Raw genomic sequence first — 21,416 nt, forward strand, 5'->3', positions numbered from 1 at the left:
GAATCAGGGTAATTCACTTAGTGCCTAAACTTTAGTACACAGGTTGTGAACTCTATTCCCTGAAGTGATTATCTCCTGTAACACTTTATTATGTTTGTACAGCGATTTGATTTAAAGCACCTTCAAAATCCAATAATTAACTAAAGCTTGCACAGACCAAGTTAAGCAAACTTTGAAGGCATTGCCAAATCTCATTGTGCCAACGGACACCATAAAAATACAATTCTTCAAGACATCCATTAAACTTTAGCAGCCCTGTAAAGCATTTAAATACATGGCTTTGACTACTATGAAAATATTTTTGACTGTCTGTATTAGGAAAGTGTTTGTCCAGAGGAGTCGAAACCACATGATGTGAAGAACCATAACCATGCTGACAAAATTCAGTTTCACATATAAGTAGATGGGAAGGATATTTAAAAATGTGGTCCACGATTTTGGTAAATCAAGGTTGGAATATGCTAAGAACCTGCAGGGCAAGCCGGAACCAAATCTGGAAATTATATTGTACCTAGCACACAGCTCCAGGATTTTTAATAGGCATCAGAAAATTTCAAGCATAGTACATCATAAATGACTGCCCTTTGCTAACCAACAGTATATAATTTTAAGGCACTGCCTTTTTTCACAGCTGTAAAGTGCATGTGGGCTACACAATTCGGTCTCAAATAACATCTCTTCAATTTGGTTTTCCACTGAATGTCACATCCAGCTTTCTGATACTTACTATTGCATGCCAAGAATATTCAACGGTTTCTTAAAACGGTTAAGAATACCCCTTCAGTGAGGAGTTTCTATTATTGCAAAATAGATTGATGATAGTGAAACATTGGACTCAGTTCACAAAGATTTTTCTATGAGTAGTTGAATCTTATTCCTATCTAAAATGTGATTTACACCTAAATTTGCAGTCCAAACATGCAAAGCATTTTCCATGAGTAAGCATGCGTATTCCCTAAAATCTCAAAGATAAATCACACTTAAGCCTGAGTAAGGCACAGGTGGTACCAGAAAGTGTTTGTGGATCAGGCCTGAATATTCAGGGTATTTCATCTAAGACAGGAGGAAGAGAGACCAGCTCATAGACTACGCTCTGTGAATAAGGTTGGCAGGCCTCGTGCCTTCTGCAATACTTCAGGCATACACTCCTTCACAATGAATGGCTGAACATTCTCCAGAATAGGACCAAGTTGGGAAATCAACTTCTTTCTCACTAACCGTAAATGTTCTTACAAGGAATTTTAGTAAAATATTGATAACATGGCTTGCAAAACATAATTCTCTAACTAACTTTCTTCAAAGACCGGTCTATCTAATATTTGCTTGTTTTCTTAATCCTAGGTTTCAAGTATACGGTGGGTGTTCACTTATCTCTGTCCCTTTCTCTCTTTATCTCAGCTGCCAATACATCAGTAAACCCCATCGAGCAATATCAAGCAAACCAAATGAAGAGAAAATACACCGCCACTGAAAGAAAGAATGTTGGTAGCGACGAGTCAGATCCTTTTAGGCATTACAGAGTGTATCCAAGAGAGAGTGCATTTGCTTGCGACACATATAGCAGCGCTTATAATCAGAGGCAAAAAGTTCCTGTACATCAAGAAACCAACGCAAGGCCAAAACCGAATACCCAGCCTGAATTTGGAAAGATCTTAAGTGAACCCCCAGCTATAAACCCACATCAGAACATGCACACTGGGTTTAAACTGTCTACTTGCATCCAGTGTGGAAAGTATTACAGCCAGTCTGCAAATGAAACAGCACTTCAGCAAGTACAAAATCGAGAACTGCTGAATAAATGCAATGACTGCAAGAAGAATGCCAGTGAGTTGGAAAATCTGAACAAACTGGTTGGTGGTCGAAAATACAGGAACAGCCTCAGACAGTCAAAGTCTCGAATCATGCACTGGAAATTACCCACGGGAGAAAGGCCTTATAGCTGCAATGAATGTGGGAAGAGCTTCAAACAGTCCAAGACTCTCACAATACATCGGAGAATTCACACTGGAGAGAAACCATACATTTGTAGTGCATGTGGGAAATGCTTTAGCGATGTGGCAAATTTAATTCAGCATCAGCGAATACACACAGATGAGAGACCTTATCATTGTCCTGAATGTCCCAGTAGATTCCGTCGGCGTGGTCATCTTATTAGACATAAAAGGACACATGCAACTGGTTTATCTTCCATCTAAAAACCCACGTTAGTAATATAGAAATGATTAGCATTCAGTGATATGACGATACCGCCACCAAACGCAAAACACTGTGGCACTCCTAAAAGTTTGTTGTTTATTAGTATCTTCAGTGCCCATTTGTTGATGCATGCAGTCACTGTAGCTCGGAGCACTATCTATTTTTCTTCAAAATAAGAATAAATACCAGTTTTTGTATAGGTCTAGTAGTACAAAGAGACAGCTCAGTAATAGCACTACAAATGTATTATGCAACATAGTATGGTTCAAAGGGATAGAGTCACGTATTCTTCCCCAGCCCCCAAGATGTACTAGTCAGTATTACAAAAAAAGTGATACATGAAATGCTTAAAATAATCTGAGCCAGTTGTAATAACTCAGAACTGCATTCCAGCTCGTTTTTTGTGTGTCTTCTATGCCACTTTGTACAGTTTCCACTAGGAACTGCATGTTTGTTGGTCAACATAAAAGTTGGGATGGTGCCAGACTAATTCTATGCATCCCCTCAGGATATGGTATACTATAGGCCCGCTAGCTCACAGTGACACCATAAGTCCCTTTAACCTAGACTGGTGACAAATGGTTTGGGCAACCTCAGAACATGACCACTCTTATCCCTCTCAGGAATTGTGGAAACAGATCTAGAACCTTCTCGCTAAGTCACTTGTGCACACTTGGAGAGACATACAAGAAATGCACAAAGGAGCGTTTTCAATATTTATTGAACCATCGTAATTTTTGTATAAAATATATGTGCTGCAATGATCAATAGACGAACGCTGCTAAAAGGGATTAGAAGTATAAGGACGATTAAGAGACTGAACAGTTTCACCATCGTGCTAAAACAGTGTATATATGCTGGCATATAAGTACTGAGAATAGTGTACCCCTACTTTGATTTCCCTAACCTAGTTGTCTAGGGTGTTTGCGCTCTGCCAAGAATCCCCAATAGGATGATCTAACTCCCCATTACCTGGAGGCAAGATAATGATAGGTCCCCATCTTGGTCACAGGCTGGACATCCCTCCTCGCAGATGGATCAACAAGAACCAGCTAAACTGAAACGCCAACACAGCGATGACCCCATGAGTGACAGCTGAGTGCTCCTCTAATTTGAGCATGGAAGTGCGTATGAATTTATAACAATGACTTGTATGCTTCTATGTTGATGCTTCTCTTAGCTGACATTGTTTTTTGTCTCTTTGATAGCAACGTGACCTCATGATCGAAATACCTAATAACAACATTTGCACGATGTGTTTTGGGGCCTTGTACGAAATGTTCAAGGTGTCTCGATAGTGTTCTTGCGAAGAGGATTTCCAAGCAAAGTGGTTTCTGAGAAACTAATCCTGCACTGTCGCACGAGCAGATGTATGTCAAAAGTCATCATGTGAAAGAGAAGGCAACTTAAGAAACATGGGCATTTTAAAATGCAGTGTTTCTTACAAGGCCTAACTGAGCCACGTGACACAACCATATACACAGACTGTGGCATGCTCCAGTAGGAATAGTGCATCCCAAACTGACAGGCAAGGTTTCGTCTAGATGGGAGCACAGGAAAATATTCTAGCATTGACCTTCGTGGGTCTCTTTAGTGAAGTGTACCTTGATTCTAATGGCACAGTGAGCGCACGTCCAATTTTTCAGAACACCCATCATAATCATAGCTTCTGGCTTTGAAAAACAAAATAGTGGTAAGTGGAATGCTTGAATAAATCTCAGCAATTAGTAATTACTCTGTACCTCATTCCACAACATAATTTCTGACTGGACTGCTCTTAACACAGACACAAATATTGAGTCATCAGAAAATTGCACTGCGTTAGAAATTGCTATAATTTTCATGAGCCGTTTTGCTCTAAAATAATATCAATTGAAAGACATTGTGATTTTCACTTCAGAAATATGAACCTTTTCATATAGTGCTATAGAAACATCATGTATTGCACTAGCAGAGTATCAACATAAGGGAATTCCTACCTGCCTCTACTACCTTAAAACCAAATACACTGGGGCCTGCAGAGTAAAGTAAAAAATGTCTTTGACCGGTGCAAAATATGTACTGCAGCACTGCAAGGGTCAGCATTTTCCCAAATTTGATTTTGTTTCTGATTCCAGTCTATCACACACATGCCATAATAATAACCTCAGGGTGCTGATGTTCCATGCTGTGGTACTTCTGATTCAGACAGCTGATTTGTGTTAGTAAATCATATTAAAAAAAACAGCCATGTTTTGTGAATCTGTAACAAGGAATTGGCACAGTAAAGATTGCTAAATCTGTGGAAAAATGGACGCCACATTTAGATGGCCTTATATTAGGGAACTAAAGACAAAGGACCTGATTTATTGCTCGACGGATGGTACGCCATCTGTCAAAATGGCAGAGAACTTTTCTCTGCCATCCTGGTGGAAAACTGTTCATCAAATTTAGAGGTGACCGCTGGCCTAGTGGTTATCTCTGTACCTTGAGGGGAACCACCAACCCGGCGGTACCCTTTAATGTTCTAAATATCTGGTGGACAAAGCCCCAAAGTCGGAGTTTGTTTCTGGAAAACAAAAAAAACAATGGCCCCTCTGTCAAGACCCTGTACATTAATAAAAAAACTTAGCAATAGTAAAAAACAATCGATGGCTAAGCACTACAGCCCAGTGGTATAATCGCTTAATGGGGGAACAAATGAGGAATGAATGTGTATTCACACACGCACCTGGTTCAGGACTCCATGTTCCAGCATCCCCAAAAAACAGCTGAGGATGTACTCTCTGATGGTTACCGGGGTTTAAAAAAACATTCCTCCCATCATGCACACTGCTTAACATTCGAAGAACAAGCTAAGAGGACAGTCTTGCTTATAGTCTTTTCCGCATCCCATATCTACACTCTTGTCGAACAATTCACGTAATGTGCCGGCATTACCTCCTGGAGGGAGCGTGTCCTTTCTCCAAACCATGGCTAGTGTTGAAATCGATATACTCAATTGCCCCTTGCTACCAGCAGCGTTTGAAGTCTGTTATCTTGCCGGTGGAACCCCTGGTACTCTTTCTCTGCCAGCAATTCATGGATGTCGGCCGAGTCCCGTCACAGACTCTTACGACGCACAAATAAATGCCATGCACTAATGGAAGTGCCCATTTCCATTCTGCTTTCTGACATTATTTACTGCGGTCTGTGGCTATTTTGACTGTTACAAATTCCCTGCCAGTGAAAGCTTGTTCACAGATAGAGTTTTGCTATATAGTTAAGATTCCTTATGTACATGTGCATATGGCAGCTTCAATCGAAGCATATTGATGGCCCATATTGTTTTAGATTCAGAGAGAGGATATCTCTGGAGTACTTGCCTATTTTGTTGGTTATTTTGGGTACGTTTCTTTTGAGATTTCCATATACTAATGATTAATCCACCCTGCAAAAACCCAGTAGCATTGATGAGGACACTCACTCAGTGCACCTTACTCCTGTTTATGCATCTACAGCTTATCTGCCTATGTGTGCATGATTGATTTAGTATTGTAGGTGGTAGTTACTGAAAGGGGGTAGTGAGCAGAAGGAGGATTGAATATTAATGCCTCTTCCGTCCTCTCTCCCTTGCCTGCAGGTTGCACCATTTAGGGTTGGCCTCTTATATAAAATGGAAACTACTACATAAGGTGAAGTCGCAGCAAGAAAGGCCGCTCTGTATTCTGAGGCTGTTCTTTATTAATTTTTCCATTTCTCTGTTCCCCCTGTATGTTTGACTTGGGTGGGCAGTTCTCATTTGTCTCTCGGGGAGAACACAAAGGGGAGTAGCTGGACTGTCTTCTCTCCATCGCCCCGCTGACCGGATTACTCAGGTTAGTGGTTACGATCCAGCAGATCTGAAACCATCACCCTGACAGCTTTCTCCTTTGCTGTGGGAGTCATTAGTTCTTGTGTCCCTTGTGACTGACAGGAAAAGAAAGACATTACATTATCCACCCTAAATCGAATGGGTGATGTAATGTCCTTTCTCAGACAGCCGGCGGGGCTTCATCGACAGAATACTTAAGGTCTTCTCATCTTCAAACGAGGCAGATGGACCTTGGGTTTGGTGGACCCAGTACTCTGTCACCTTTGCAACGGAGTATCCTGTCCGCCAAACTCTAAATCATCCCCACAGAATTTAATGTTCTAGCATGAGAGTCATGAACACCATTAATAGGCTGTCTATCCGTGTGGATGGATATTGAGCACTTTAGTCACTATGGTAGGGTATCTAAGCTTAAGGATATGTATTTCCAATATTAGAAACAAATCGGAGATCGGAAGTATAAGCAAGGCTAGTTGTCAGATGACTACCCAATCGCTTTTTGACAGCATAAACACTCCATTGTGTCTCAGGGGTCACATGCATTAACAATAAGAAGGCAAGGGACTTAGCCGTATGGTGTGAGGAATAAGTATATTGATGTGTCTGGTTTAGCCAGGCGTTCATCATTGATCAGATTGATGAGTTTTTTTCCGGTGGTCGGCCCAAACGCATGACTTTGTTAGGTCCTGACAACCTATGTCCAGGTGTCGTCATCACTACACCTTGTAACCACAGCGACCTACCAATCAACTTCTGCTTTGGCAGGTGCAGTTTCCAAGGTACGTAGTTAGATATTTCTCCTATTTTTGGATGCTGTTTCACACACACACCCTACCCCAGGAAAGTTACAGGGAAGGGAAACCCTAAGACAGACACCTTCATTTTGTAGCCCCTACTTCTCTGAGCTCTAAGCTGCCCAGTGAGCAAAGACAAATAAGGTTGTAAGAACACAGAATTTGTGCTATGTATTTTGACACTTTAAAACTGCCCTTTTTTGTACCTCTTACTTTAAATTTATCTCTTGGTTTCTGTGCAATTTGTACTTTTAAAACTGCTGATTTTATCTCCCTATGACTGTTTAAATTTCTTTCCTGGTTTTCCCCTATACCGTGCTAAGGCCTCTTTTTTTACAAGCTAAAAGGGAGCAAATACATCCCAGAGTCTAACCAGTGTGTTTAAGAGACTGATTAATTTGCTTTAATTTGTGTTTGAAAGTGTATGTAGCACTCGTTTTTGGCTAGAAAAAGTGTTTTGTTTAAGTGCGGAAAAATCTGGATTTTTAGTGGCTTTAGAATTGGGCCATACCTGCAGGTCTGAACAGGAACTACAAAGTGTGGACTGAGCCCGTCTGTATCAAAGAAGATTCTGACTTCAGGGACAACTCCCTGTCCTCCTCCACACCAATCTGTGCTTTACTGATTGTCCTTCAAGCTTCCAAGCAGCAGCCCTCAACCTTCCCCTTACACCTGCACAGCCCCTTAAGTTTGTGGAGGGAAACCCAAAACAGACACCTCCATTTATGTAGCTCCAGCCCCTCTGAGCCCTAAACTGCCCAGTGAGCAAAGACAAAGAAGGTAGTAAGAACACAGACTTTGTGTAGTGTATTTTGAAACTTTAAAACTGCTCTCTTCCTCTACCTGTAACTTTTTAGGTCTTGGCTGGCGTTGGAGCGCGCATGCGCTCCTCGCCTCGAGACTTATAGTAACCAAGTTACTTTTGAGAAGGGGACTCAAGCCCCGCCCCTCTTTTCCATTGGCTGGCGTCACCGTTTATGCTATTTTTTAAAACAAACTTTATTGAGATTTCCATATGCAGGTATTACAGAACACACCTCACATTGCACATGTAATTATTCCAGAAGCACAGGATACAATTCAGGTTTTGTGTATTATCCTTTCAAGTTGTGCTGTTGTCCACAATATACCACGATAATGTCTCAAACACGCTAGGAGGGTCGCCGTTATGTCTCAGTATTGTGCACTCCATACCTAGCTTTTGAGCGAATGTGTTCAGGAGGAGCGGAGACCGCTCAACTATTCACAAACCCCCAATCCCACCCAAAGCCCACCCTCCATACCCACCCATGCCACAAAGTAAGCAGTCACAGTCTGGGGGCCTCGAAGCATCCTCTCGGGGGGGATGGGGGGAAACAAGGAGGGACCGCAAGCCGGGGCAGAGGGCAGCCCCATCCCAAGCCCATGGATGAGGGCGAACGGAGGTCAATCCATTGATCTCGGCAGAAGAGCCCCGATCACACCATTCACCCCATCGCACATCACCCGGAGTCAGGCACCCCCTCTCACTCCCAATGACCCACCTCTATCAACGAGCACCACCACTTATTCGGGGGGAATCCGGGGGGGTAGGCACCATAGCCCCTCCCTCCGCCTCCTCCATCTCGCTTTTGAATGATTCAGTCAGATGCGCCCACTCCTGTGAGATAGGCCGCTTACGCAGCCCCCGACTCTCCTCACGATACAGCGCTTCGCGTTCCACTACCGCCCAACGTACCACTTCGTCTCCCCACGTCTCAACACGTGGCGGCGTGCGGGATTTCCACCGCTGTGTTATCAGGCGCTTTGCCAGCATTAATGCCAGGTTAGCGAAGCGGCGTAGCTGCTTCGCCTTCAAGGGGAGCGGTAAAAGCCCCAGTAAACAAGCTTCTGCCGTGTCCCAGGAGGGACGTTCAGCAACCGTGCTCAAGACGTGTACTATCCCACCCCAATACCCCCGCAACCTCGGGCAGACCCACAGCATGTGTACCAGGTCCGCATCTGGCGCCAAGCAGGGGGGGCAGGTTGCATCCGCCGTATTGTACATCTTGCCCAGCTTATGAGGGGTAAGGTAGGCCCTATGAAGGACAAAGAGTTGTATAGTTTTCAATCGACAGTTACGGGATACTTTTTTAGGGTACGCCAATACATACGCCCACTCTTTATCACTAAATGTCCGTGATAAATCTGTCTCTCACCGCGTCCGCAGAGCGGTCACAGAGACCTGAGTGTGGCCCCGATAAAGCCATTTAACCAAACATCGTCCGTGGCCCATCATGTGGAGGGAACGCAGAAGGTGAAAAGTGGAGGGTTCCGCCGGCGTCGCCCGCCAATGTGTTCGAATATATCGCGCGATCGCAGCGTGGAGCAGAAACTGGGTGTCGGGCACCCTGTTAACTCTCACAAACTCATCATGAGGCATCAGATTGCCCCCTTGGAAAAAAGCCCCTATAGTTTCCACCCCTTGCTGCGTCCATGCCCGGACTTGCCCGGCGCGCAACACCCCCCGTCTCGTGGGGAGGCCACACAGTGGCATGTTTGGGGAGTACGGATTTTGGATTTTGGCATATTTACATGCCTTTGTCCAGTAATGGAGCGCTGTTTGTAGCAGAGCCGGCGGGTCCAATGGTTTAGGAGCAATAACAACGAGTGCAGAGCACCACGTGCCATTTGGGTCGAGGTATAGCCAATTTCAAACAGGTTTTTCCCGGCCAGCCAGTAGGCCAACCACTGCAGTTGGCCAGCTCCACTCGGCAGCCGCAACTTCGCCAACACAAGTCTACGCCTCCCGTAACCCCAGATCAGCGAGATCAGCAGCGTGTCTAGTTCCCGAAAGATCCAAGCGGGATACGCCACCGGCACATTGACGAAGTAATAGAGAAGGCGAGGCAACATCACCATCTTGGATATCGTTACCCGTCCCGCTACAGTGAGGGGCAGGGTATTCCAGAATGTAATTTGGGAGTGTACGGAAGAGATGGTGCGCACCAGATTGCCTGCAATGACATCCGGCACTGAACGATATATATCAATCCCCAAGTACCTAAAGGTGACCGGCGCCACCCTGAAGGACAGGGGCCCAAAATGGAGCACCGGAGCCACAAGCCTGCCACTGAAAGAGTAGGCTACGGATTTAGAGGCATTGAGGCGTAACCCGGAGATCTCTCCGAAGCGGAGAAAAAGATCTGCCACCTCCCCCATGTTGGCGCAGAGATCCCGGAAGTACAATAGCATATCGTCCGCGTAGAGCGAGACCGAGTGCAAGACACCTTCCAACAGGATGCCGTGGGGCCCCATGACCCGCCAGAGGGTCTGGGCTAGCGGTTCAAGCGCCAAGACAAACAATATGGGCGATAATGAGCACCCCTGGCTCGGAAGATGGGGTAGGCAGCAGAGACTAACGAGCCAGTCTTCACCCTGGCCGTGGGATCGGTGTAAAGCAACTGGATCCAAGCACACAGTTCCGGGGGGGCACCCATTTTCTTCAAGACTTCCAACATATAAGACCAGCTGAGCGTATCAAAAGCCTGTGATATATCCAGAGATAGACACCCTGCGCTCTCCGGCCGGGGGCCCGAGGCATGCAAGATGGCATGAAAACGCCTGAGATTCAGTGATGTACTCCGGCGAGGGACGAAGCCACATTGATCCGTGTGGATCAGTCGCGAAAGGAGTGGGAGTAAGCGATTAGCAAGAAGTTTACTAACAATTTTATATTCCGTGTTAAGGAGCGACAAGGGCCTATAGGATGACATATCCAAGGGATCCTTCTCCGGCTCGAGTAGGGATGTGACAATCGCCTCCCGAGTAGTAGGGGGCAACCGTCCCTCCGCGAGCGATGACAGATAGAGTTGGTGTAATTTCGGGACTAATAGGGAAGAAAAGGTGGAGTAAAATTCGGCGGGTAACCCGTCAGAGCCCGGGGTCTTGCCCAGGGCAAGCGATTTAAGAGTTACTCTAATCTCGGCCAGAGTGATTTGTGCTTTTAAGTCTCGGATCTCAGCCTCTGAGAACACCTGCAAGCCTGCCTGTGACAGAAACTCAGTTACCACCTCTGTATCTGCTGGTGGGTGCGCTCCATAGAGTGTCTCATAGTGAGTCCGGAACGCAGAGTTGATCCCCAATTGAGTGTGTACTTGCCCTTGATCTCCGGTATTAATGACCGGGATGAGAGTCGGGCAGGTCGGGGGGGCAATCAGTCGAGCCAACAATGAGCCAGCCCTATCAGCCTCCGAGTGTGTGCGCTGCGTGTACGCCCCGTAGTCTATTAATCGAAGCCGTTCTAAAGTTTCTGCGTATTTCACTCTGGCTTCCTGTAGGGATGCCTCAGCCTGGGCATCCTGCTGGGCCTCGGCCTCCTGTCCCTGGAACGCCGCCTCCAATTGGGTCAGATCCCAGACCACCTCTCTGCGCGCCCCCACCAGGGAACCCAGGGACACCCCCCGTATTGACACCTTAAAGGCTTCCCATTCCAGGGAACGTGTTGACGCGGTACCTTCATTAATAGTAAAATATGAGGTGATTGCCGTTTGCGAGACGTCACAGAAGACCTGGTCTTCCAACTGGAGGGGCTGCATCCTCCATGTCGGTATTGGCGCTGGGGAACGACCCCAGCCAAGGCACAACTCAATGGGATTGTGATCCGATAAGGTTTTGCCCAAATACGTGCAATGGGAAACCGCCGAGGTCCGTGTCGGCGATCCCAAAAAGTAATCGAGGCGTGTATGCAACTGGTGTGGGAAAGAGTAAAAGGAATACTCCTTAGCTGCCGGGTGTTGCAATCTCCAAATATCTAGTAGGTCCCAACCACGCGCCCATTGACCCAAGGCCGCAGCGCGAGCACGTGCGGCTGTACCTGTCAAGGGGGGATGTGATCGATCCTGCTCCACATCAAATACAGCATTCAAATCACCACCAAGCAACCACGGACAATCACTCCAGTCCGACAAGGCCACGGATACCGGGGAAAGGAATTCTGCATGCTCCACATTTGGGGCATACAAGGAGCCCAGCACTACAAGCACTCCATCCAACAGGCCACGCAGCAACACATATCTGCCCTGATCGTCAATCCGGCTTTCTACCAAGGCAAAGGGGACCCCAGCACGGATCCACACCGCAGCGCCTCTTGAAAAGGCGGAGTAGGAAGTGGCGTAGAATTGGCCTCGCCACCGTTTTTACAGTTTCAGGGATTCAGTATGTAACAGGTGAGTTTCTTGTAAGCATACTATTTGAGCCTTACGGCGGTGCAGCTGGGCAACTATTCTGTGGCATTTTTGAAGGGAGCCCATACCCCGCACATTCCAGGATATCAAAACATAGGACTTAGGAACCGTCATTGTGGTGGGAGACACCCCCCCTCCCTCATTCACCCCCGACCCCCTCCCGCCGGCCCACCCCCGCACCCCATTTCCCCCTCGTGTAGACCGTGTGGCAACCCTGTAACCAAAACCATACCTAACCAATACTGGGTCCGACGCCCCAACCACGTCCGACCAAACTGTAAACAAAACATGACTACAGATTCTAAACCAGTGCTATCGCCTAATGGGGAAATTGGTGAAGGACACCCTGGGGTAACTGTAACGTGTATCACACGCGGAAGCGCCCAAGATAGGGCAGGCCGGGGGAACTATCTATACTTGCCCGGATCACACTGTATGATGCAATACCCTTCTAAGGTGGGCGAAATGTATAGGAGATATCCACCATGAGCAGTAACTGGGTGCACATTCCCAAGCGCACCTCCGGAAAGCAAATGGCACCATAGTACACAATTGTCCATATCAACAGCGTGGCAGCCCCTCGAGAGGATCTTTGCTGAGGTGAGTAGAATCCGAAGGGAACAACGCTACACTGCCATCCGTGTCAGAGTCTGTGGAGTTTCCCGGGACGGGCTAGTGCTGATCGCAGGTCGGGTGGAGTGAAAGGAGGAGGCCGAGCACAACGCAGCGCGTTGGCCCTCCCGAATTTGCTGCGGCGGCGGTGCCCCGGAGGACGTACTCTGTGTCAACATTGTCTTTTTCCGTCGTCGTGGAGGCCTCTGCGATCTTGGCGCCGAAGAATCTAACCGCCGAGCCGGAAGGACCTCCGGGAAGTTTCTGTCCATCCAGTCCCATGCACTGTCTGGTGTGTCAAAGAAGAGAGACCGCTGTTGGTGGACCACTTTCAGCTTGGCCGGAAAGAGCAGCGCAACGGGGAGGCCCGCCGCGTGCACTCGCACCTTCACTTCCATGAAGGAGAAGCGCTTCCGCTGTACTGCCTGTGTGTAGTCCGGGAAGATGAGGACGGTGGCATTGTCTACACGCAGCGGACCCCTGTCCCAGGCCACGCGCAGGAGGTGGTCGCGATCCCTGTAATTAAGGATACGTGCTAGCAGACGGCGGGGGTTGGCCCCCGGCGGAGGCCGTCCCGCCGGGACCCGATGCGCCCTTTCCACAGTAAAGTGGGGGGAGAGACCCGCGGGGCCACCGCTGTTTCCAACCAGGTCTCAATGTGGATCGTGGGGTTCGTGCCCTCCCTGCCCTCCGGGTAGCCCACTATCCGAAGGGTATTGCGGCGCGCGCACCCTTCCGCATCGTCCGCACGCGCCTGCAGTGCGTCGATCTCCTGGCGCATTCGGGTGAGCTGTTCGGTGTGTGCCGCCACTTGTGGCACCAGGGGCTCCACTGTCTGGTCTGTGCGACGCACCTGGTCAGCCAGCTTCCGGTAGTCGTCTTTTAGGAGATTCAGGTCAACGGATATCGCTCCCAATTGGCCCCCCAGCGATGAGCAAGAGTCCCTAATCTCTTTGAGGATCATATCCAGCTTATCTGGTGGGGCAGCTGGTGGATCGCCACCCGAAGATCGGCCTGGGCGAACGTCAGAACCGATCGGGGGACAGGACATATTGCCCCCGCTGGGCTGGCACACAGGCGTCTTGACCCTGACCCTACCCATAACTGTGCTCGGGCAGAGGGCAGGGAACAATCCTGAGTGTCACGATCACGTCCGCTCTGATGCCCGTACCAGGAGCTGTGCCCTGCGGGAAGCTGCAGGGAGGGCAACAAAACAAACCCCCAAAGTCCTTTCACCGTCGCCTCCGGGACCGCAGCCAGTCTCCCCTAGGCAGGCAAGGCGGCGCGCAGGCTCAGTCCGCCGGCATGCAGGGCGTGGCTATGAAACAGGTATGGAGCCAGTTGTAAGGCTAACAGTGTTGCCCCATGTCGGCAGGTATGTAAGGGTTATCTGCGGGGCCGCTCTCCCTTTCTCTTGGCTTACGGCCCCTTGCCCGGTCCAACACCTCCACCAGTCCAAGCACAATCTGGTGCTCAGGGCCTCTCCGCTGTGTCCCCACTCCTCACCTTCCGCATCGACACCTCAGCCGCCGGCAGGCCAGGCAGCATGTCCCGGAGGGCGGGCACGCACAGGCCCTGGGGCTTCCCCGGCAGTCACCGTCGCCATTGGTCAGTCCCCTCCGGATGGCGCCTCTCGGGCTCGCGTCACCGCCGCAGGGGAGACTCCCGCAGCTTCTTCCAGCCTCAGAACCCCAGCGTCCCCCGCAGGGAGCTCTCCGCCGGCACCTCAGCCCTCCGGGCACCCAGGAGCATGACGCTGGCACCCCCAGGCCTCCGGGACACCTCACTCACGCTCCAGTGCCGAAATCCTGCAGACCACGCCCCCCACAGGGCTCAGGATGCCACTGCCAGTCTGCCCCAGGGCGCCCCACACAATATGTGGACAGCGGGGCCTCCACCCTCGGCAGGCCCGGCAGGCTGATCACCACCGCCTCTTCCGTTAGGGCCACAGCGCGTGCTTAGGCAGACCAGGCCCCCCCTCTATCGTAGAAGGGGGCCCCCGTGTCCAACTGTCGAAATCCGGCGGGTGGGCACCCCGCGACTCCGGCACCATCCACGATGCAGCAGGCCTCAGTCCGGGGGATCGCGTGCCGGCTCAGTCCGCACGCCGGGCCACGCACGCCAGCTCCGCCCCTACCAGTTCGTCGCAGCCCGTCGCCACCACGCCAGGCCCGGAATCACGCGTCACCGGCACCAGGGTCACCGCCGGCGGCGGCGAGCTATATTTCCCCACACAGGAGCACCGGACAGTACAGCGGCGTGATTCAGGAGCCGGGCGCCGCCATAGCCCCCAGAGAGGTAGGGAATGACAGGATTTTGCCGCCCCCGAGCTCGCCTTTCAGACGTCCGCCATCTCCGGCTGCTAGCCACGCCCTCTGTCCGTCACTGTCTATGCTAAACGGTGGCCAGCCATTGGAAAAGAGCTTTCCATGTTGCCTCCCTTTGGCTTTTTCAGACGGCCCACTTGGACAGGCTCGCCTGCTCTCCTTTTGTCGCAAATGTTTTCTTATCTTTATGGGGCCATGTGTTCAAAACACATGGCCCCATAAAGACAAGAGAGTTCAGCAAGCTTTTGCACGTACTGTCACGCGTGTCTTCTCTTTCCCTCTCCTCCCTCCTCCACCTCCACCCCCACCCCCACCCCACTCTCTCTGCTGTTCCTCCCCCTCCATCCAGTGCTATGTGGGGCACAACGGCGACAGCTTGTTTTTTACGGAAATACGTTTGTGTATAACTTTACACACACCCCCAGTTTTTTCATCTCACTTAAAACCCTGTCCGTGGGCTATATCCCTCAGGTGATTGTACTCCAGGTGGCCATCTTCCGCTCTTCAGGGTGTTCTGTGTCCCTCCGGCTCGGCGGATTTGGGTTCGCTACTGCTCAGAGGGGCTGTGTAACTGGCTAGGGTTACTTGTAACGGTGGCTGGGGCTGCACTTGTCTGCTGAACTTTTAATGGGGCACTATATAGAGTTCACTGCCGGGCTACCGCAAGTTCTCATCTTCGATGGGTGCAGTGTTGGGAGTTAGTTCTCTGCAGGGCTGCGACACTTCGTGTGGAGGCAGCAATGACACTTATCTGCGTGTCTGATACTTCGAGGCGCTGCCAGTCTTGTTCCGGGAGCCTGCTGCCATGCAGGGTGTCAGTGGCGCGCGCAGCTGCTTATCTTGGGTGTCACCGTCACTCGCCGCTTGCGCGTCCAGCATGGCTCACCTCTTCAAAGCGACTCCCTGGTACCTCACCCTGTGGATGGCGTCCTGCTTCCTGCTGCCGGTAAGTCCAGTCGCCAGAGCTCCCCTGCCTCCGTTCATTTCTCCCTGCTGCCCCTTCCTCGCCTGGGCACCGCTCCTTCCTTGCCGCGAAACCCTCAAAGGGGATGAGGGTGGAGAGAGCGTCAAAGCGGATCCGAAATTAAGGGGGTGATTAAGGGTGGTCGGAGAGCACTGATCTCATTGGGAGGGTAATCCCCACAGCCAGGGGGCGCAATTGTGGGTGCTGGGGATTACAACTGGCAGGCGGCAGAGACAAAAGACCCCTCCCGGGAAGGGAGCTGTAAAGGAGGCCCTGGGAAGGATGGGGGAGGCCGCCCGCAGCTGAACGCTGGCCAGTCGGGGGAAGGTGGCAAGGAGGCGGGGTAAGGGGGAACTAGACAGGCGCTATGGCATGGGGGGGCTCTGATTCTACAGAGACACGTGATGCGCAACTGAATCAACCGTAACTTCTAGTCTCAGGATGCATTAGGAGGGAGTGAGAAAGCTCAACTCTGCTCATGGTGCCAGTGGGCGATAGAAAGCCAACTGTTGACTCTGTTGTAGAACTACAAGTCCCAGAATGCAAATGGATGTTAGCCAAGATCTGGACTAAAGAAGGTGTCACACACCTGACATGGGGCTATAGACTACAATGCTGGTGAGCCTAGGCTTCATACACCTGACACTTTATTCTACCCGTTACAGAAGTATGTCTAAGGACGTCCCCAAACGTTGACCCCCAAACTTCACCCTTCATGGGTATCTGTGACCCCCCAAATATCGTTCGATTCTGCACACAACTTTTGAAATCATCCTTGTCCCCTTAAGGCCACCATATCTAACATGGCTGAGGGGCGCCTTGAGCGGGCTTCAAATGGCTTCATGCCAAGCCTGTGGCCCGTCTGGATGCTGGCCAGGGGTCCCTCTGGATAAAATCTTCTGTCCAACCCTAGCTTGCTGTTCTACTTCTTGCCAACAGAAGTACATCAGTACTTCTGTTGGCAATGTCAGCAGAGAGGCCAAGTATTGCCGGGGCACAGGGAGGGCACCCTCCTGAGCCAGGCTGATTCCACTGCTGGGAACTGTCAGAAGCTTGCACTGCATGGGCAGTGTGAGGGGCTTTCCCTGGTAGGCACTGCGAGAGGGTAGCCCCTGTGGAGAGTGTGAGACGTTAGCATGATCTGGGGTGACTTGAGAGTAGTGTGAAGAAGAGACACTACTGGGCAGCTAAAGAAGCGGTAAGAGTGTGGAAAAGCTGAAAACAACATTTCATTAATTTTACTAATGCAAATCACTGCATTTTATTCACGTATTGAGGAGCTGACCTCGTGAATGAGTCGAAATGACATTTTAAACCGATCGCTACACTTGCCTGGTGCATTTAAAAAGGGTTCACTTTTAACACATAAAGTAACAATTCTGCTTGAACAGTGCAATGTTTTGGGACAGAATTTATGAAGAGTGGGGGGGTGGATTTAAGTGACGCCCCTCCCCAGACCCATGTCTGACAGTGCATGAGCCTCGCGCAGGGTCAGGCAGTAAACAACGTGTAAGGTCCTGGCCCAACTCTTTTTTTAGGTCTCGGCTGGCGTTGGAGTGTGCATGCACTCCTCGCCTCGAGACTTGTAGGCGTTTGGTTCGCCCGCTCCCCCCCACTCACCTCTGGCGACTGGGAGATTGTCTTTTTTCTCCCCACTCGTTCCTCTCGTAGGCTGTATATTTTGGGTGGCCGCGTTTGGTTTCACTTTCTCCCGTTGTTGTTTTCTTTGGGCGCCATCTTGGATACCTCAGTCCTCCGTCCGTGTTCTCAGCTTAGTTTTGCATTTCTTTGTATTTTGGGGCACTCATACCTCTCCACAATGGTAACACTCTATGGTGCGCACGTTCCGACCCCCCGCGTTGTGTTTCTTTTTCTTGGCGGTTTGGTGCTCATCAGGGTAAACTCCCTTCGCTTGCTCCGTTACGGCGCATCGGCAGGATCAGGCAGCCATTAGCTCTGCCGTCCAAGCCACGCCCCTGGAAGATATTTTCCTACCAATCTTTTCCCAAACACCTTCAACCTCCAGTGGTGCAATTTCGTCATGCAAATCAGTTATATTTTTAATATAAATTTTCAAATCTTTACTTTTGTCTGGTATGTAGGTACAACAATGTTGGACTTTCAACATTCCACAGACTCCACCCTCTTTTGCCAATAATATATCAAGGGCAAGCCGATTTTGCATCACCATGGCACGCATGGCAACCATTTCAGTATTTACCAATTAAAATCCTCCAGCGGTGCTGGTTGACAAGCGATCTACTACTGTTGATAGTTTTCTAATCTTATTTGCATCCAGAGATATTCCCACTGCTGGTATATATGCTCCAAAGATGTCACCTACAATTTCTGACCAAGATTCTCTCTTTCTACGTGCTAAATAACTACCTAAATAAATTATGTACACCATCTTCTCCTCTTCCCATATGAAAGATCTTTGGGAAAACCAGGCCTACATAGCATGTGCCATACCAATGGTCTGGAAAACGATAATATGCCTTACTCCCGCAGACAAAGTATAACCCTGGGAAAACTGGATTGAGTCCACCTTTAAATCCCCATCCACCCATGATTCGGTATGTATCATGGCATTCACTATTACCTACAAAGTAATTATCATATGCAGTCTGATTCCTTCTAATACAAAATGTTCCTTTCTGAGGCCAATCTAAAGCCATAGTTGGACTAACTTCTCCCTTTAAGTGTTTTTCCATTTCTACATCCCAAATTGTCTTTTCCACCTTTTCCACAGATGCCTTCCTTTGCATTTTCAATCTCCTTTCTTCAACCATATCCAAGAACATCTTTTCTTCTTTTTTAAACTGCAAATCAAATTATTTCTAAATATATATTCTAAGGTTAATTCTTTAGTTTCTAAGAAAAATTCACCTAACACCTTTGCAGGTTTTACCTTTTTTAATTTGTTAATTGACGGAACTTGTGAAAATATATTATCTACATCTGAGAAATAATATTCTAACTTCCCTGTTTGATAAAATAAACTAGCTATTACACTACATGTTATTCCATAAGTTACAGGAAGGTGGTGATAAGTCACTCCCTCCGAAACAGATGCAGGTAACTGCATACAAACGTAGCAGTCCCTCACGTCCATTGTCTTTACATATTCATACAGTAATTTCAAAAATGCATTGTTAGAAAAATCAGTTATAGACCTGTCTTTATGCAAATAATGTTTATCTATTCTAGTCGGATCTACCTTTTGAATCTTCTCTATATTAGTCCTATTTTCACTATGTCTTCCTATTGTGTCAAAGTTAACCTTAAATGTAATCATCAAAGCTAGTATACTCCATAGAAGCATTAGTAATCCTGTACAACAACAACAACACATTTTACACCATCGCTTCAAAAATATACATCTACCTTTTCTACCATCTGAGTTTGCCATTTTGCGAAATGAACTGTGACTTTTGACTTAGCCTCTTCTACTTCGCAACTAGTTTGTCTAACCCAAGGCTCTAAGCACCTACTTGGTTCTACCAGTTTTTATCTTTTTCCGTATTTATTGTCTTTCCATTAACAGCATTCTTATTTTATTCAGTTTGGCTTCTCATCGTTCTTCACTTTTCCTTCGTTGTCTAAATATAGAATTTCCTGAACATCCGTCTCTTCTCCAATATCGGATAAGATAACTCTCCGGATTTCCGATTCCTCGTCTTCCTCAACCACTTCTGGTATAGTCACCTCTGGATTTTCTTGGCTATCTGCCTCTTCTTTAATTTCAGGCAGGGCCACATATGTCCATTCCGGCGTTTTATACTTCTGGTTAGGCTTCCTTGTTCTTTTGCTTTCCTCATTTACAACTGTTTCTTCGTCTTTTGATTTTTCTTGACTCGTTATTTCATTCACCTGTTCAGCTCTTGGTGATTTTACTCGTGTCAGTCGGTATCTCAACCTCTTTATTTTATTCGGCCAAACTTCATCCTTTGCTGATCTTTTCAGTTTATTTCCTTTATCATTCCTTTCAGTCCTTCAAGCTCTCTTTCTTAAGGCTCTACCTTCTGGTACTTCGTATTCGCTTTCTTCCGACTCTGTTTCAACTTGCTTTTTCCTTCAAACCTCTTTTCTTTCTTTTGCTTCTTTCGTTTTCCCTACTTCTGTCCCTCCTCGGGTTTCTTGCGTACAAACTTCCTGCTGACTACTTGTCCCTTTCTCTGACTGGATGTTGGAATTCCCTACACCTCCTCGGGGGTCATCCGCAAGAATCTTTCCCTCTCTCTCTGTATCTGGCACCTGTCCATCTAATTTTGTTATTTCAGGTGGAATTTCTCTCAATTTTTCATCTGGAACTTCTTTATCAACAATTTCTTTAATTGTCTTTTCGCTGTCTTTTTCTTTTCTCGAATGTAAAGTTGTTTGTTCAGTCTCTGAGTCTGAGCTGGTATCAGAAATTTGTAATCTTCTTTTCAATTAAATACTTTTTGGGACGACTGTTAGATCTATCTCCAATTCCCCCCTTTCAGCGTTTTCTTTTGTTCTTGTCTCTTCCTCATCTGATTCAGTACTTGATTCTGTCTCATCAAAATATTCCTTTTCTGTGCTATCCACTGGATTTGGGATTCTCAATGTGTGACTTGCATGAATCCAGTTTTTGATTCCAGCACACTTCACAGCTGTTGTTGTAGTCAAAATCACTTGTCGTGGTTTTCCCCACCTTGGAACCAAACAGTTTCTTCTTCTGTATACTTTTATTCTTACCCAGTCCCCTGGGCTCAGGTCATGAGCTTGCTTCTTTTCAAGGGTGGTGGCATCCGCTCCAACGTGATGAAACACAGAATGAACTGCGTCAGCCAGGCTTTTACAGTAATCCAATACCATGTTATCAGTTATAGGCAACAGCTTGTTGACTGGTATGAACACATGGCGCATTGCTCTTCCCATGATCATTTTGTGGGGGCTCCACCCTGTGGTTCTGACTGGAATTGATCTAATTGTCATGAGTACTAGAGGCAAGACATCAGGCCATTTCATACCCAACCCATACCCTAAACACATTTTCCCTAATCTGTTTTGATAGTACCATTCATTTGTTCCACCACACCAGAAGCCTCTGGGCGATAGGCACAATGTAGTTTTTGTCGTACATTCAATGCTTCACAAATCAGTTTTATGATCTCATTATGGAAATGTCTCCCTCGATCTGATTCAATTGTTACTGGGAACCCGAATCTGGGAATAAATTCCCTCAAAAGCAATTTTGCCACTGTGATTCCATCATTTCTTCTCGTTGGGTAAGCTTCTACCCATCTCGAAAACAAACAGACCATAACTAGAACATACCTCAACCTGTTACAAGGAGGCATTTCAACAAAATCTACTTGCATTCTGATAAAAGGTCCTCCTTCTCGACCTATTGTTCCTAGACTCACCACTGTCTTTCTTCCTGGGTTGTATTGCTGACATATAAGACATCTCTGACAAAGACTTTCTGCTACAAGTCTAAATTTTGCATTGTACCAGGTC

General features: G+C 48.0%; 1 protein-coding gene across 2 annotated transcripts in view; it reads left to right on the forward strand.

Annotated features, from left to right (window-relative positions):
• LOC146821358 (uncharacterized) overlaps positions 1-7,133 on the forward strand; it is a 123,412-nt gene extending 116,279 nt beyond the window's left edge. The window contains exon 7 of one of the 2 annotated variants that reach the window (XM_085612305.1): positions 1,399-2,540. In XM_085612305.1, coding sequence (XP_085468431.1) covers positions 1,399-2,195 — 797 coding nt within the window. In that variant the 3' untranslated portion in view covers positions 2,196-2,540. Of the gene's footprint in view, positions 1-1,398 lie in introns of both variants that reach the window. The other variant, XM_085612304.1, reaches the window with a different exon arrangement.
• Positions 7,134-21,416: the final 14,283 nt, after the last annotated feature.

This window comes from Triturus cristatus, chromosome 6, assembly GCF_964204655.1.
Source record: "Triturus cristatus chromosome 6, aTriCri1.1, whole genome shotgun sequence".
Taxonomy (NCBI): domain Eukaryota; kingdom Metazoa; phylum Chordata; class Amphibia; order Caudata; family Salamandridae; genus Triturus; species Triturus cristatus.